Raw genomic sequence first — 15,180 nt, forward strand, 5'->3', positions numbered from 1 at the left:
TTGATTAAGGTGCTGAAGTCCAAAGAGACCACCACCACATAAATCACTTCCTGCTTTAGCCGTATCCAGGGATCACTGCGGGATCGCCACGACAACAGCCCTTGATTGCTTTGGCAACTGAGCGGTCATGTGGACTATCGGTGCAGGTCTATTTTTGCACGTTGTCAGGGGAGACGGATAGTGTCTTGACACACCGGGGACAAGTGCACCAACACACACACACACACACACACACACACACACACACACACACACACACACACACACACACACACACACACACACACACACACACACACACACACACACACACACACACACACACACACACACACACACACACGCCTGCATATTCTTCGCAGTTAAGAGAGTTATCACCTTTAATCTTGAGAAATTTCTCTGCGTGTTTATTTGATTTAAAATAGTTTCCTATCTCCTGCGACGCCTCCCCTCCGTCTGTGGGATTTACAACCAAACTTAATCTGCCGTGACATTTCTCTTTTTATTCCTTGCAGTATTTTTAGCCCTCTATCAGTGCAGAGCATCAGAGCGTTTCTGTCTCTGTGTTCCCTTTATCTGGCTCTGCGTTTCTTCTTGATCTTATGTTCTCCGTGGTCCTTAAAGGAGTTATCCACTGATTTATCATTGAAGCTTGATTTACGACAGATAGTGTAAAATCTAATTTCATTCTGCAGAACCACAGATATTGTATTTACTCACATGGATTTTTGTGATTTATCTTCTTTGTTAAATCCTGGCGCCTACATTTCCCACAATGCAACATTTGGTTTTAATGCGCTCACAGCTGCAGAGGTCTCACTTCTTCCAAACTCCTGCACTACATGCATGTAACAATAATGTGTACATTTTATTTCTACCCACTTTTAGGTCCTCTGCAGTGCTGTGGATGAAAACAGCCTCTTTGTTGTATCTTCTCTCACTCTTCTCCCCTCCTTGTCCCCCCCCCCCCCCCCCCCCCTCTCTGCAGATGCCTAACGAAGGCTCCCTGTTTCTGGTGATAGTTCTGATCGTTCTGCAGGGCGTCACCGGCATCTCCTTCGGCCTCGTCATCTCCGCCGCCATCGACGACGAGCAGAACGCCAACCAGGCCGCCCTCGGCATCTTCTACCCCAACCTCATCCTCAGCGGTAGGCCTGCAGCGTGTGTGTGTGTGTGTGTGTGTGTGTGTGTGTGTGTGTGTGTGTGTGTGTGTGTGTGTGTGTGTGTGTGTGTGTGTGTGTGTGTGTGCCAGTAATGTGTTCCCTGTCAGTGTTTTACTAATATATATATATATATGATGTTTTGGATTGCTTTAATGCTGTAGATGTTTAATATTTAACCAATATTTTTGATTAATTGCGGAGGAAGGATATTTTCCACTGAGAAGTAGTAAAGCGAAGGTATCAAGTAGCAAGTGTGTGTGTGTGAGATCAATAAACTGTCGACCCTTCAGTGAAACCAGCCACTTAAGCAGACTCTGAAGAATAAATCTTCCATTATTGAGTCTAAAGCCTAAGTTTGAAGATTGTTCTTTAACTTGGAAATAGCAATTAAGAACATCTTACCATAAGAACCCTGTTGTAGCTGTTAAGGGACTTTCCAACTATCACATGATCTGCGTCTTTGAACCCGAGGAGTCCTTAAAGTGGTCAGGAAAAAGAAAATGGAAATTGGAAAGGACCCTGTGGTGAGATTTAATAGGGAAATTTTTTTGCCACTTCCTAACTTCCTTGCATGTTTTGTTTTCATTACAAATCAAAAATATTTAAGATTCAAGTTCAAATATTCAAAAGCTTTGTTGTCATATGCACAATATCCACAGCGTATTTGTTGACAATACAAAAATCTGAAGTCCTAAGCTCTTCTAACGATGCAGCATACAATATACTTAATACATAAAAGTACAAAAGAATAGAGCAAATGCTCATTTCTGCAGGTAAAAATGCAGGAGTAGGTACGCTAGGTAACTGTACAGGGAAATAAAGCACTGCTCATTCAAATAATATACAACTCTGTGGATTGTATAAGATGTTATTGCTATAAACAAGTGAATTCAAGAAAAGGGAAACCAGATATAGTTTGAGTGCTTCATGAGGCTCATTTTGAATATAAACACTGTATTATAAGAGTTCTTGTACATGTGTAACTCCTGTCCTGTGCTCAGGTATCATCTGGCCGGTGGAGTGTATCCCGTATCCTCTCCGCTACCTCAGCCTCGCTCTGCCTCAGACCTACGCCTCCGAAGCCCTTCGCTGTATCATGTACCGAGGTAACACATACTACACGTTACACAACACTCACCTGGCCCCTAACGTGTGTGGTTAGCGTGTTTTTAAAGGTCCCCTATTAAACTGTTTTCTTCAATATATTAAAGGTCTCAGATATATACAAACATGTCTCTGAAGTGTTTGTCTCCAAACACCAAACAGATCATTGCAGCATTACCCATAATCCCCTCTGTTTCAGCCCTGTTTCCAAAGTGCTGATTCTCTGTCTGTTACTTTCGATGAAAAATAAGGAGCCCCTCCCCAAGCCCCTCTGAGAGACATTTGGTTACAAAGAACACAATGGTGCTCTAGGAGGAGATTCAGGTGATAAGGGGGGGGGGGGGGGGTTACCTTGGTTGGTGATTGGCTAATGGTTACACAAGCCAAAACTTCGTTATGACATCATAAAGTGGCCAAAAATCTGATCAACTCATTTTCAGACAGGTTTTTATAGAAATGGATCAGGACAAAAAGAGAGAGAATCTTTGTTCCTGAAACTTTCAGAATCTCTTTACACAGAGGGGACACATGTTGATGTAGAAGAGACATGAAGAAGAGGGGACACATGTTGATGAAGAAGAGACATGAAGAAGAGGGGACACATGTAGATGTAGAAGAGACATGAAGAAGAGGGGACACATGTTGATGTAGAAGAGACATGAAGAAGAGGGGACACATGTTGATGTAGAGAGACATGAAGAAGAGGGGACACATGTTGATGTAGAGAGACATGAAGAAGAGGGGACACATGTTGATGTAGAAGAGACATGAAGAAGAGGGGACACATGTTGATGTAGAAGAGACATGAAGAAGAGGGGACACATGTTGATGTAGAAGAGACATGAAGAAGAGGGGACACATGTTGATGAAGAAGAGACATGAAGAAGAGGGGACACATGTTGATGTAGAAGAGACATGAAGAAGAGGGGACACATGTTGATGTAGAAGAGACATGAAGAAGAGGGGACACATGTTGATGTAGAAGAGACATGAGGAAGAGGGGACACATGTTGATGTAGAAGAGACATGGAGAAGAGGGGACACATGTTGATGTAGAGAGACATGAAGAAGAGGGGACACATGTTGATGTAGAAGAGACATGAAGAAGAGGGGACACATGTTGATGTAGAAGAGACATGAAGAAGAGGGGACACATGTTGATGTAGAAGAGACATGAAGAAGAGGGGACACATGTTGATGTAGAAGAGACATGAAGAAGAGGGGACACATGTTGATGTAGAAGAGACATGAAGAAGAGGGGACACATGTTGATGAAGAAGAGACATGAAGAAGAGGGGACACATGTTGATGTAGAAGAGACATGAAGAAGAGGGGACACATGTTGATGTAGAAGAGACATGAAGAAGAGGGGACACATGTTGATGTAGAAGAGACATGAGGAAGAGGGGACACATGTTGATGTAGAAGAGACATGGAGAAGAGGGGACACATGTTGATGTAGAGAGACATGAAGAAGAGGGGACACATGTTGATGTAGAAGAGACATGAAGAAGAGGGGACACATGTTGATGTAGAAGAGACATGAAGAAGAGGGGACACATGTTGATGTAGAAGAGACATGAGGAAGAGGGGACACATGTTGATGTAGAAGAGACATGGAGAAGAGGGGACACATGTTGATGTAGAAGAGACATGAAGAAGAGGGGACACATGTTGATGTAGAAGAGACATGAAGAAGAGGGGACACATGTTGATGTAGAAGAGACATGAGGAAGAGGGGACACATGTTGATGTAGAAGAGACATGGAGAAGAGGGGACACATGTTGATGTAGAAGAGACATGGAGAAGAGGGGACACATGTTGATGTAGAAGAGACATGGAGAAGAGGGGACACATGTTGATGTAGAAGAGACATGAAGAAGAGGGAACACATGTTGATGTAGAAGAGACATGAAGAAGAGGGGACACATGTTGATGTATAAAAGACATGAAGAAGTGGATTTTGCATAATAGGTGACCTTGAAGGGTCATTCGTGTGCACACGGCTCAGATTGTTCTACACAACATGGCCAGTGGATCTAAATGTTTAATCAGCTCTGGATCCAGTGTAACTTCCTGGAATGTAACGTAAAGCGGTTCCTGAGTCTTTATCTTTACCTCACCGCCAGCGGACAATAACACCGACGACAATCAGAGCTCCCTCCGTGTTACACGATACACAGAACAGGAAGTCAGAGGAGCTGTTTCCTGTTTGAGAGCCTTATCGTAGAGGTGGAGGTGGAATATGAGACACAGACAGAAGTTGACAATTCAATTTGGGGGATTAGCTGAACCTTCTGACTTTGCGTCTCCATCCTGCCACATTCACTGATTGGATTCACTTGAACCTCAGTGTCTCATCCCATTTAAATGAATGCATTCACTACAGCCTGAGAACATGAGTGAGATGTGTGTTATCCTCTTGTCCCTCATACACAGTTTCAAAGAACATAAAAAGATCAAAGTAAAAGATTTAGTAAATTAAAAATGTTTTAATACTTATGCATTCACATTTTCAAGGTTTCTGCAGATCCATAAAAAGTCTTAAAAGGCTGATTCTGGACCAAATAAATAAAGCCTAATTGGCATTTGAATATCTTAAATCAATGTTTTAAAATGTAATCTTTTTTGATGTCATGCAGATTAGTATAGTGGAACATTTCTATATCAATTCTAAGGTCGCAATTTCCAATGCAATGTGTTGTTGTTTTTTATATTTACAGAAGTCATGCTGGTGGGCGGCTTTTTATCTTTGGATGTTCTTTTGTTCAAGGCTTTATACTGAGCTAAAGTAACTGTTGGGGAATCATTCGCTTAGGCATTCAACCTTTGACACAGTTCATCATTTTCTCCTCTCACTGTCTCCTTTCCCATGGCATAGGTCTACGGCCTTGGGTATTGCTGCTATCTCTCTTAGGGGGGAGGGGGCAGCTTGGGCGCATTGTTGTTGCCAGCTTATGACCGAGCACAAGCTGACTTGAGATGGTTTATTTTTCAGGGACATCTAGAAGCCCTTCTTTTTAGGAACGTAGGTTCCCTGGCGCACATTCTTTTCTATGGACGACAGCAGTTAGATTCAGGGTCCATATTTGTTTAGTCTTGCTGATAAAGAATGTTCATTATTACACTCTGAACTAGTTAAAACCTCGAACTACAGGAGGGCTCTTCAGAATTGATTGTGGCATCTCAACCGTGTGGACATGTCTTGTGAATTCTCCGGCCGAAGCTCGTAATGAACCGTCAGTGTTTGCCATCAAAGCTCCAGCTCTCCCTGTGTCTCTTTTACCTCATTCACACCAACGGTGTTTCGGGGCCGGTTCGGAGCTGGAGCTTGAACAGCACCGGGTTTTCCTGTTCACACCGCAGCGGAGCCGCCTCTGAGCTCCGGAATCCGGTTTGTTTCAAGCACCAAAGAATTGTCCGGCCAGAGCAAAAGCACCGCATACGTCACGCTTACGTCGAGGGGGGGGGGCAGGGGCAGGGGCGGGATCAACTCCTGAACAACAACAAAAAGCCGGCGTTTTATCCAGTTTTTACACAACGATGGAGAAACTTAACAAGCAGCAGTGGTGGAACCTGAAAAGCTCTAGCACGGAGCTTGAACCGGAGTTGCGTTGGTGTGAGTGAGGTATGAGAGTCCTGACTCTCCATTGCTACAGAAGCTTCCCCCACACTAACTTATTCAACAAACTGTTTTGGGATTTTGACACTCTGAAAGCGAATAACCTTTGATAACAATAACTTGACCCCCCCAGCCTGTTGTCTCCTGTATCTAATTTTAAGAGTATTAACATAAATCTGTCCCTCAGGGTGGGGTCTCACTCGGATGATGGTGTGGCGAGGCTTTGCAGTCACGCTGGGCTGGAACACCTTCTTCCTCATCCTCGCCACCGTCATCTTAAGGCTGAGGTCGTGAAGGCCTGAAAACATCGTCCACCGAGGGGACAGAGACAACAGGAGGAGCAACCCACCTGTGTGAGGAGGAAGTGGAGGCAGCAGAGGGGTCACTGTGGTGAAAGGGACTCCATCGGTCCCCCTCCTCCATATGTTCTGTCTCACACACAGAAAACACACACACCACAGCTGCTGATCCTGCAACAGTTGCGTTGGCCTGCGGGAGGGAGATGGCCCAAAGCTGCACGTACAAGTGCTCAAGTTAAATATCTACCTGCACAATATAATGAATATTTAATGTAGATAAGATCATTTATCCTATAGTTTGTTTCCCTTCTACGTGCAGCTTGTTGGAACTCCCCCCCCCCCCCAAAAAAGGGCCATGAACCGACTCAGGGTCTCTTTTTTTATTTTATTTTCCTTCGCTCTCGATGCTAACAGAGAGACTTGCTGGTGAATACACCCTAAGATTATGGTTTGCCGTACAGTATTCGCTGCCTATCTTATATTTGCATTATAGAGGAATTGCGTATGTAAATGTGAGAAGGAGTCGCAGCACAAACAAAACAAGTTAAATATTCTCTGCTTGCTTTACCAGAAGGACATTTGAGGAGGGGATTGTTGTACCGTCATGTTTCAAAGTGCTGATCGCTTCATATTGTGCAGGAAAGTCTCCCCGCTCATCCACAGCTGCCGTATCTTGTCTCGTTTCATTTTAAGTCAGATTTCAATGTGTCCTGTCAAATCCTGTTCATGCATCACCAGGTGCTCAGCTGAAGTTTAGTTTGGTGCTTTTCTCTATAACTTGTGTTCTGTGCCTGAAAGAAGGGGTGGTTTGATGTTGCTGTTGTATATTCGTTGTATCTCCACTTTGCTGGACAGAGTGGATTCAAAGGTCAGTTTAACACCTCCTGCTTATCTGCACAATACGTTGTGTTTTTTTACATCCAAGTCTCAAACTGATCATGCTTTTTGATCGTTTTGACCACCAACAAACAGTTAAAAGAGTAAAAGCACACAGGCTGTTTTGGATTTTGAAGAGGCTGGGATGTTGCACTGTGGGGAAAAAGGAATCTAAAAATGAGGAATACATATCAAATCTAGACCACCATGTAGTTGATTTACTTTAGGACCAGTGAGTTTGTTTATAAAAGCTCAAATGTCCTTCCTTTATTTACACACCACAAGGATATTTTAAACCCTTGGTTCAGATGAGGTTGTGTAGTTTTTTTCAGTTATAATTGAGTTTTTGTTTAATGAAATACATATAATTCATTTGTAACGTATTGGAAAGGCTAATTACTTGCAAAAAACAAAACAAAATATAAGTGTACTTGGTTGATAATAAATGTAATCTAGTTAATTTCTCAATTTAAGCGTTCTGCCTTTTAAAGGAACAGTCCCACATTGTTGAAAGTACATGTGTGTTTTATTTAACCCTCCTGTTGTCTTCGGGTCAAATCTGACCGATTTACTACTTTCCTCAATCATAGCTTTTTAGTTTTACATTCCATTCCATTATGATATCCTTCACAGTCGACATTTGAACATATAAAATTGCTGATCACCACTTTCATTGAATTTTGGATGATTTAGTAAACTTTGAAACACCCATGGTGTTCCCGGTCAAACATGTCCGCCATAAAGAAAAGGAATTAGTAACCATCCGGATCAGATCACACACACACACACACACACACACACACACACACACACACACACACACACACACACACACACACACACACACACACACACACACACACACACACACACACACACACACACACACACACACACACACACACACACACACACACACACACACACACACAGAACAATTTGACCCATGTCCCACTCTTATGTGCCCATCCCCCCACATGGATCAACTGGCACACGCAATACATGTTCAGTGTCTATTCTTTGTACATTTACTGCAGTCTTTCATGTATACCACTAGTCTGATACAATATTTAAAGTTTGAAAGGGTGTTAAATGAAATTTGGTGATGATTAATGGTTTTTGTGTTCATGTAATAGCAGTTAAAACAGGACCGGTCAAATTTTATCGCGAACACCAAAGTAAGGGGGGGCAAACGAAGACAATAGGAGGGAGACCAATATGTCATGTTTGTACGCTTAGCTTAGCATAAAGTCCCAAAACATGACGAATCTTCCCATAATCTCTCAGCAAGAAAGCAAATATTTTTTCCCCCAAAACTTTTAACCTAGTGTTGAAAAGGCAGCAGAATCCAGACTCACGTGCCAAACTCATGATCAATTATACATGTTTACATTCATCTGGATGCATGCCTGGTTCCTCACAAACGTTCCTTATTATCAGATGAGTTTCCCGGTTCCGATGAAGGACTAAACACCAGCATGTGTTGTGTTTGGATGTGAATGCTCCTGTCTCTGCTACGTGTTGCAGTGCAGGTAATGTCCACTTATATTAATGTACTGAAGAATTTGAAGGCGTGTGGCACAGTGGACTATTGCGTTGGTGTACAGATCAGGGGGTCACAGGTTCAAACCCCACTGCAGTCAGCATGTCGTTGTGTCCCTGAGACACTTCACCCCAAATTGCTCCTGTGGGGATTGTCCACAGTATTGAGTCTAACAAGTAACATGTAATGTAATGTAATTTGAGTTTATAAATAATGATAATGATGTTGGATTACGCTGTGGTCTGATAATGACGTTGTGTGCACAGTATGCTGTTTATAAAGTTCGATGTTGAATCTGTCCGAGAGTTTGCCGCGCTGTAAATCTGCTGTTGCTCTCGTTGCAAACCTTAAGGGACATTGTGTTCTTGTTTGGTGGAAATATGAGAGTCAAACTGTGAGGACATGTTATATACTGAAGCTCTGTTTATATTCTTATATTTAAAGAAATGAATCCCATATCCTGCTGGGATAACCAGTGTGTCCTACATTACACAATTATTTTCTTTTTTACAAATTCAGTTGGTTAACAATCTGTGAAAAAATTGGCTATGCTTGCGTGACACTATTGGTAATATTGTGAGTACACGGTTTACATTTTTTGGGATCATTTCTGAACTATTGGTTAAAGATTTTAATGTTTTGATTTTGTGCTTTACATCCATTTTTGAGGAATTCATTTATGTTCACTATTTACATAAAAACGAATGCACTTGTGGGAACATCTACCTAAAGAACCCACCAACCGTTATGTAAAAAGGCATCTTGGTACAAAGTATAAAGACTTGCAAGAACTGAAGGCACTATTAAAAAAGTACATGACATAAATTCTTATTTGACTATTTTAACTATATTGTATTTGTTCCGTTATCCGTGTTGCTTAGTTACCAATCACATTTTTTAGCATTATTCAAATGTGAATCTAATGTCAGAAAAAATGTGTGTATCCACAATGTGATTTGGACCGGCTCCAAAATGTAAGGTCTTCTTCCTTGGTCCATGTTTCAACCTTTTACCAAGTTTAAGGGAAATTGGGCAATTAGCTTTTCTGTAATCCTGCTGAAAAATGAACAAACCAACTAACAAACATAGCCATCCATACTGTAGGTTTGAAGTGATTAAAATTGAAAAACCTGTTATGTCCTTTCTTTAGATAAAGGCAAGGACTATTGTATTTATCGTTTTCATTGAGAATAATCTGAATGATTAATATTGGGACATAGCAGTTCATGTAACGATCTCTGCAGTATAATACTGTAGATTCTTTCCTCAACCATTTGGGACTTTAAGATGAATGCAAATATGAAATGTCCAATAATTAAGTGGTGTAGAGCCGATGAATGGGAGTCGGAGGCAGCTTGTTGAGTATGGAACTCCACACTTTATTTTCCATGAAGTTTACAGAAGGGAAGAATAACTTGCATACATGCTACTCAAGCTAGAATGACAACAACCAGGTACACTCTCTAGGGGTGTCAAACTCAATTTCATCTCGGGCCACATTAACATCATGGTTGCACTCAAAGGAACAATTTTATATATAAGACTATATAAAAATACATATATATATATTTTATAAAATAATGTATTATATTACATTATTGCCTCTGAATTGGATTATTATCAGATAGGATAATGACTTAGTAATTAACTACGTCTAAAAACAGAAGTATAGGGCAAATAATTGCAAGTCTTCAGTGAGAATGTCACAAAATGATTTAAAAAGAAAAGTCAAATTCTGGAGAAAAAAAGTCTAAAAAGAAATGACATTTTGAAAAAAAAGAGTCGGAGAAAAAATGAATATTTGGAAGAAAAATAGTAAAATTCTGAGAAAAAAGGCAAATTTGAGATGCATTGTGGGACATGTAGTTTATGGGCAACGTGCTTCTGTAAATCGGCATGTAACCATATAATAAACATATGATATTCTTTGCAAGCTCTCGTGGGCCACAGAAAATGAAGTCACGGGCCGGATTTAAGACTTAAGACTGTTTGTAATATCACATATATATATATACTTTTTAATATTTGTTTGTAATATCATCATAACTGTACATGTAGCCACTTGTTATTCAGATGTTGAGTTTATGGGCTAGATTTTGGGGGGGATAAACTATATGGATATAAAGATATTGAGATTTTTTTTCAGGTTAATACAATGGTGAAGTGTCATTTAATTAGAAAATTCAAATACGTAATATATGTTAAAATGTATATAGCCACTTCTTATTCCGACTTTTAGATGGGGAAAAGGGTTTCATGTTACGATACCTACAGTATGGATGTTTGTTCCACATTTCTGTTGCTTTTACAATCCTGAAAAGCCCATATTTGAAGCAATCAAAATAGAGAAATCAATATGTGCTTGTTTAAAAGGTCCCTCTCTCAGATTATTAAGGTAATCAAAACTCTACATGTTGCCACTTCTTCTTCATATTTTTGACTTTATGAGCTTCACATTGGAACATTTCAGATCATGTAAACATATGTAAAGTTATCATTTCCTCTCTGCTCTAAACTCCAGTCGTCTACCTCCACTGTCTCTTCTCAAAGGGCTCGTACATTTCCACTGTGTGTTATGACATGTAAACGCACCGTGAGGGCAGACACGCTCCGATGAAGTTCTTTTCATGTGTTTTGAGAGAATAAACCTGGTTGAGAAATCATCCCTTTGTCTCGTCGTTCTGCCTCTCTCAGCGCTGCCAGATCTGACTCAATACCAAGAGCACAAAATCCCCCACAATTCCTGCGGTTACAACAACACCCGCAGGCCACCACAGATTTATTCAATGACATCATGATGGCTTGCATCACTGTGTTGCCTGTTGCCATGGGGATAGTGATGACCTCGCTGCCTCCTGTATATGCTCTCCTGTTGTCTGTTTGAACTGTGTCTGTCTGTCTGTCTGTCTGTCTGTCTGTCTGTCTGTCTGTGTGTGTAATGCTATCCAAATGTTTTCCTTAAACTCATATACATTAATTGTATCAGTGTGTTTGGGGGTGTTTTTGTGTGTGTTTGGGGATGTTTTTGTGTGTGACGTATGCATGTGTGTGTTGTGGTTATTCCATGTGTTTTATGGGGGTTAATGAGTCTCTGCATGCAAAGCCTTCTTGTGGTGTGTGTTCACAGAAACAGTGAGTGTGTACGAGTGTGTTTAAATTGAGGTCTGTATTTGTTTGTGAAGAAAAGAGTTTATAAAGTTTCAATGTTTGAATAGCTGAAGGTAAAAAGGTTAATTTATCTCAGTTTCATACATTTCTTCTGGCAAAATTGGGCCCCTTACTGCTGAAGATGTTTGAACTCTTTAGTCTTTTCAGCTTTTGGTGTGTTTAGTAGCTATTTAATAAAAAATAAAATATAATATTATTTTGTAAAATAGTTATTGATCAAGTACTGCAGCAAAACGTAATTTTGTAGGAATAAGCTGAACTGAATTGAAATCCAGTTAGTCTTTTGGCTTCACTATAAATAAATTAAACGGATAAACATTTTGGAGTGCAAAAATGGTGAATGGACTGTACTTATATCTGTCTTTATCAGGTCTTTTCGACCCCTCAGAACGCTTAACATACTACGAGTCATTCACAAAGAGCAGTACCACTTACTCTAGGGAAGCTAACATTCACACACACACACACACACACACACACGCTCACACACACACACTCACACACACTCACACACCGTTGGCAATCAGGAGCACCTCAGGGTTCAGTATCTTGCCCAAGGATACATCGACATGTTGACTGCACGGGCTGGGATCAAACCCACAACCTTCTGACTGTAGCATCGCCAAAATCTGACTAATCTTTATTTTATGTTTTTGTCAACAAATCAAAAAGAAGCTGCCCCTCAAAACTCTCTGGCCGTGTCTGTAGCTCTCACAACATTGATTCCTGATTATTATTAATACATAAATAGCTATATTTCCCCCAAAAAACTCCAACAAAGGAGTTCTATGAAACACTTGAATGGATGGTGACAAGTTCAATTAATTGTTTGTGTATTTTCACAGAATTTGATCAGCATTAAAATATATTTATAGTTAGAAATGTCATCAACCTTAACCTGTTAATACACAATACGCCTAATCTCAAGTAGATCTGTGCACACGAGTACAGTTACTCCCCGAGCAATCTTCTTTTGTGTGTGTTAATCGTTTATCATCTTCTGTACACATTTTTTTTTAAAAGGCCATGGTACACCTCATAATGCATCCACTGGAAAATAGATAAAGGCCTCTCTGACAGGCTGCTATTAAAACGCTCCTCCTACAGATCAGTGTGAAATGAGAGGATGTCTATTACAGACAATTACAGTGTTTGTTGCGCTTAGTGACGACACCATAACTAATTACAGTCAGCGGCTCTGTAATTACGAGCAGCGACACCCTGAGTCTTTCAGGACTACACAGTGTGTTCCTGTCGCTCTATATGTAGCCCGATATGGACACAATGTACAAGATGATCCATTAAAGTCTAATCATGTGAGTCAGAAGAGGACAGGATTGATCAAACAAGGCAGAGAAGATTCTGTGTTATGAGATCCAGATCCAGATGTTGCTCAAACTTTAATTAATGGAGATTTCCAGCAACATTTAGAGTTAACGCTGTCTACATCTGGTTCACATTTCCCCCAATCATTCTGCAACACGGCATGTGATTATATTTACAACAATTTCCATAATTTATTGTTCTGGAAAAGTTGAGATTAAAACTGGCTTCGAGTGAACTGCTGTCTCAGCTCAGAGGAGCACAGAGCAGGACCTTTGGTTGTAAATGTGGCAATGAATGCTGATTTACAGTGTTTGTGGGATGATTTTATCCCCTCAAATGGGACGTGATCAACCGGCTCTGACCAAATGAATGCTTTACACTCCCTTTGAAGGATTACATCAAATATAGGAGTTATTTTAGGCACCCAACAGATGCTGGAGGCTGTAGAAGACATGTCTACTTGCATTACAAATGAAGAAAAGAAGAACATCAGGAAGGATCCTTTGCATGATAATGAAAAAATAAGATTAAATTGACAATATTGATCTCACAAAGTGGAAAAAACAGACGTATTTAATGAGATAGGACTGGGAATATGTTATCATAGCAGCAAAAGTACAAAAAACAGACGCATAAAGTATGGTATGGTAAAGTGCTTCATGTATTGGTTTACTATAATATGGTTAAATAGTATATGCCTTATCTAGGTATCTTACGGTGGCCTTGAAGGTCAAAACACTATAACATTTCACAGAATACAACAGCAAAGACAAAACACAACAACATTAACAAGTACCCATACGAAACAACAAAGATTACATTCATTAAATTATGTATTTTCTTTATGTAAAAAGTTATATATTGTATTATCATTTAGTGTTAGGTAAGTTATCGATTTCATGATTTGGTTCACAATGATATTGTTGATTAAATGCTTTCTTTTGGGATCCACACTTAAATTCGGCTATCCTGTTTTAGATTTTTGCTCAGGATATTAATAAATTACTTGCTTTTTTTAATAATATTTGTATTTGAAGTATATTGCATGTTACATTGCGTAGGAGTCGGATTCTTAGGATTTGAATTGCCAAATATACGCTGTATGACTTGAAAAATGAAATCCCTTTGCTGCGAATCGCCAGCTACTTTAGCAGTTCTGCGCTAAATGCTTTGTTTAAGGACACAAATAAAGACAGGCAGTGGCGGCTGGTGGAAAATATTTTAGGTGGGGCTGTGGAAATGGTGACCAAACAATACTAGGGGGGTCTGGGGGGATGCTCCCCCGGTAATTTTCTTTTGAGAAAATACCCCTTAAATTATGACTCATTTAACGGGAAGAAACTCAGCTGATGATATGAACCATGTTTACCGAAACAAAACACAAGTCTCACAAGAAGCGTCTAAATGAGCTAAAAAATGCTAACGCACTCTAGGTATAAATCAATCGATACAGTATACTTATCGGATATGCACCAACAAGCTTAGCTAACAAGCTGAGATTCCACAGATTCTAGAAATATAAGTATCATCACTGAGCGATCAGAACTCGCGACAGGGGAAGCAAATACAGACATCACACGACGTAGCTTTAGGTAGCAAAACACAGAGATATGCTCACCTTTTGCTGTTATTCTGATCAAAAACGAGAAAAAGGTGGCTGAAGGTTAATCCATAGGTTAATCCAATGTTTCTGGCACTTTGAAAAAAATATTGATAATCCATAATTCCATTTTTATGTCAAAACAGGAGTTTTTATATTAGCTGCTAATGATAGCTTCCAGAGTGTATGACAGCTTCCTGTTTTGTCTCCTTGGATCTGAGTCCAAACAACTCACAGACTGCACCGGCGCTGACGTAGGCGCCCTGTCACCATCAGATTTCACTACGCTGATTGGCTGAAATTATGTTTCGGCAGCATAGTTTAAAGATAGCAACAGTTGGCTTCTGATGCACTTGCTGCACTCTCGTCTGGATGCTGTGCATAGCGCCCAGACCATGGATGTATAAGGCCCAGCCGAGAGAGGGTAATGATACACGGGCAAGGCCAGGCAGGAAACATGTGACTTATCAGTAACTTT

The 15,180-nt window shown here is 40.3% G+C and overlaps 1 protein-coding gene across 1 annotated transcript in view; it reads left to right on the forward strand.

The window, feature by feature from the left end:
• The window catches only part of abch1 (ATP-binding cassette, sub-family H, member 1), a 19,086-nt gene extending 9,423 nt beyond the window's left edge, over positions 1-9,663 (forward strand). Inside the window, exons 4-6 of the mRNA XM_079689972.1 lie at positions 752-1,148; positions 2,165-2,269; positions 6,078-9,663. Coding sequence (XP_079546098.1) covers positions 752-1,148; positions 2,165-2,269; positions 6,078-6,184 — 609 coding nt within the window. The 3' untranslated portion in view covers positions 6,185-9,663. The remainder of the gene's footprint in view (positions 1-751; positions 1,149-2,164; positions 2,270-6,077) is intronic.
• Positions 9,664-15,180: the final 5,517 nt, after the last annotated feature.

Source organism: Notothenia rossii (genome assembly GCF_949606895.1).
Source record: "Notothenia rossii genome assembly, chromosome: 6".
Taxonomy (NCBI): Eukaryota; Metazoa; Chordata; class Actinopteri; order Perciformes; family Nototheniidae; genus Notothenia; species Notothenia rossii.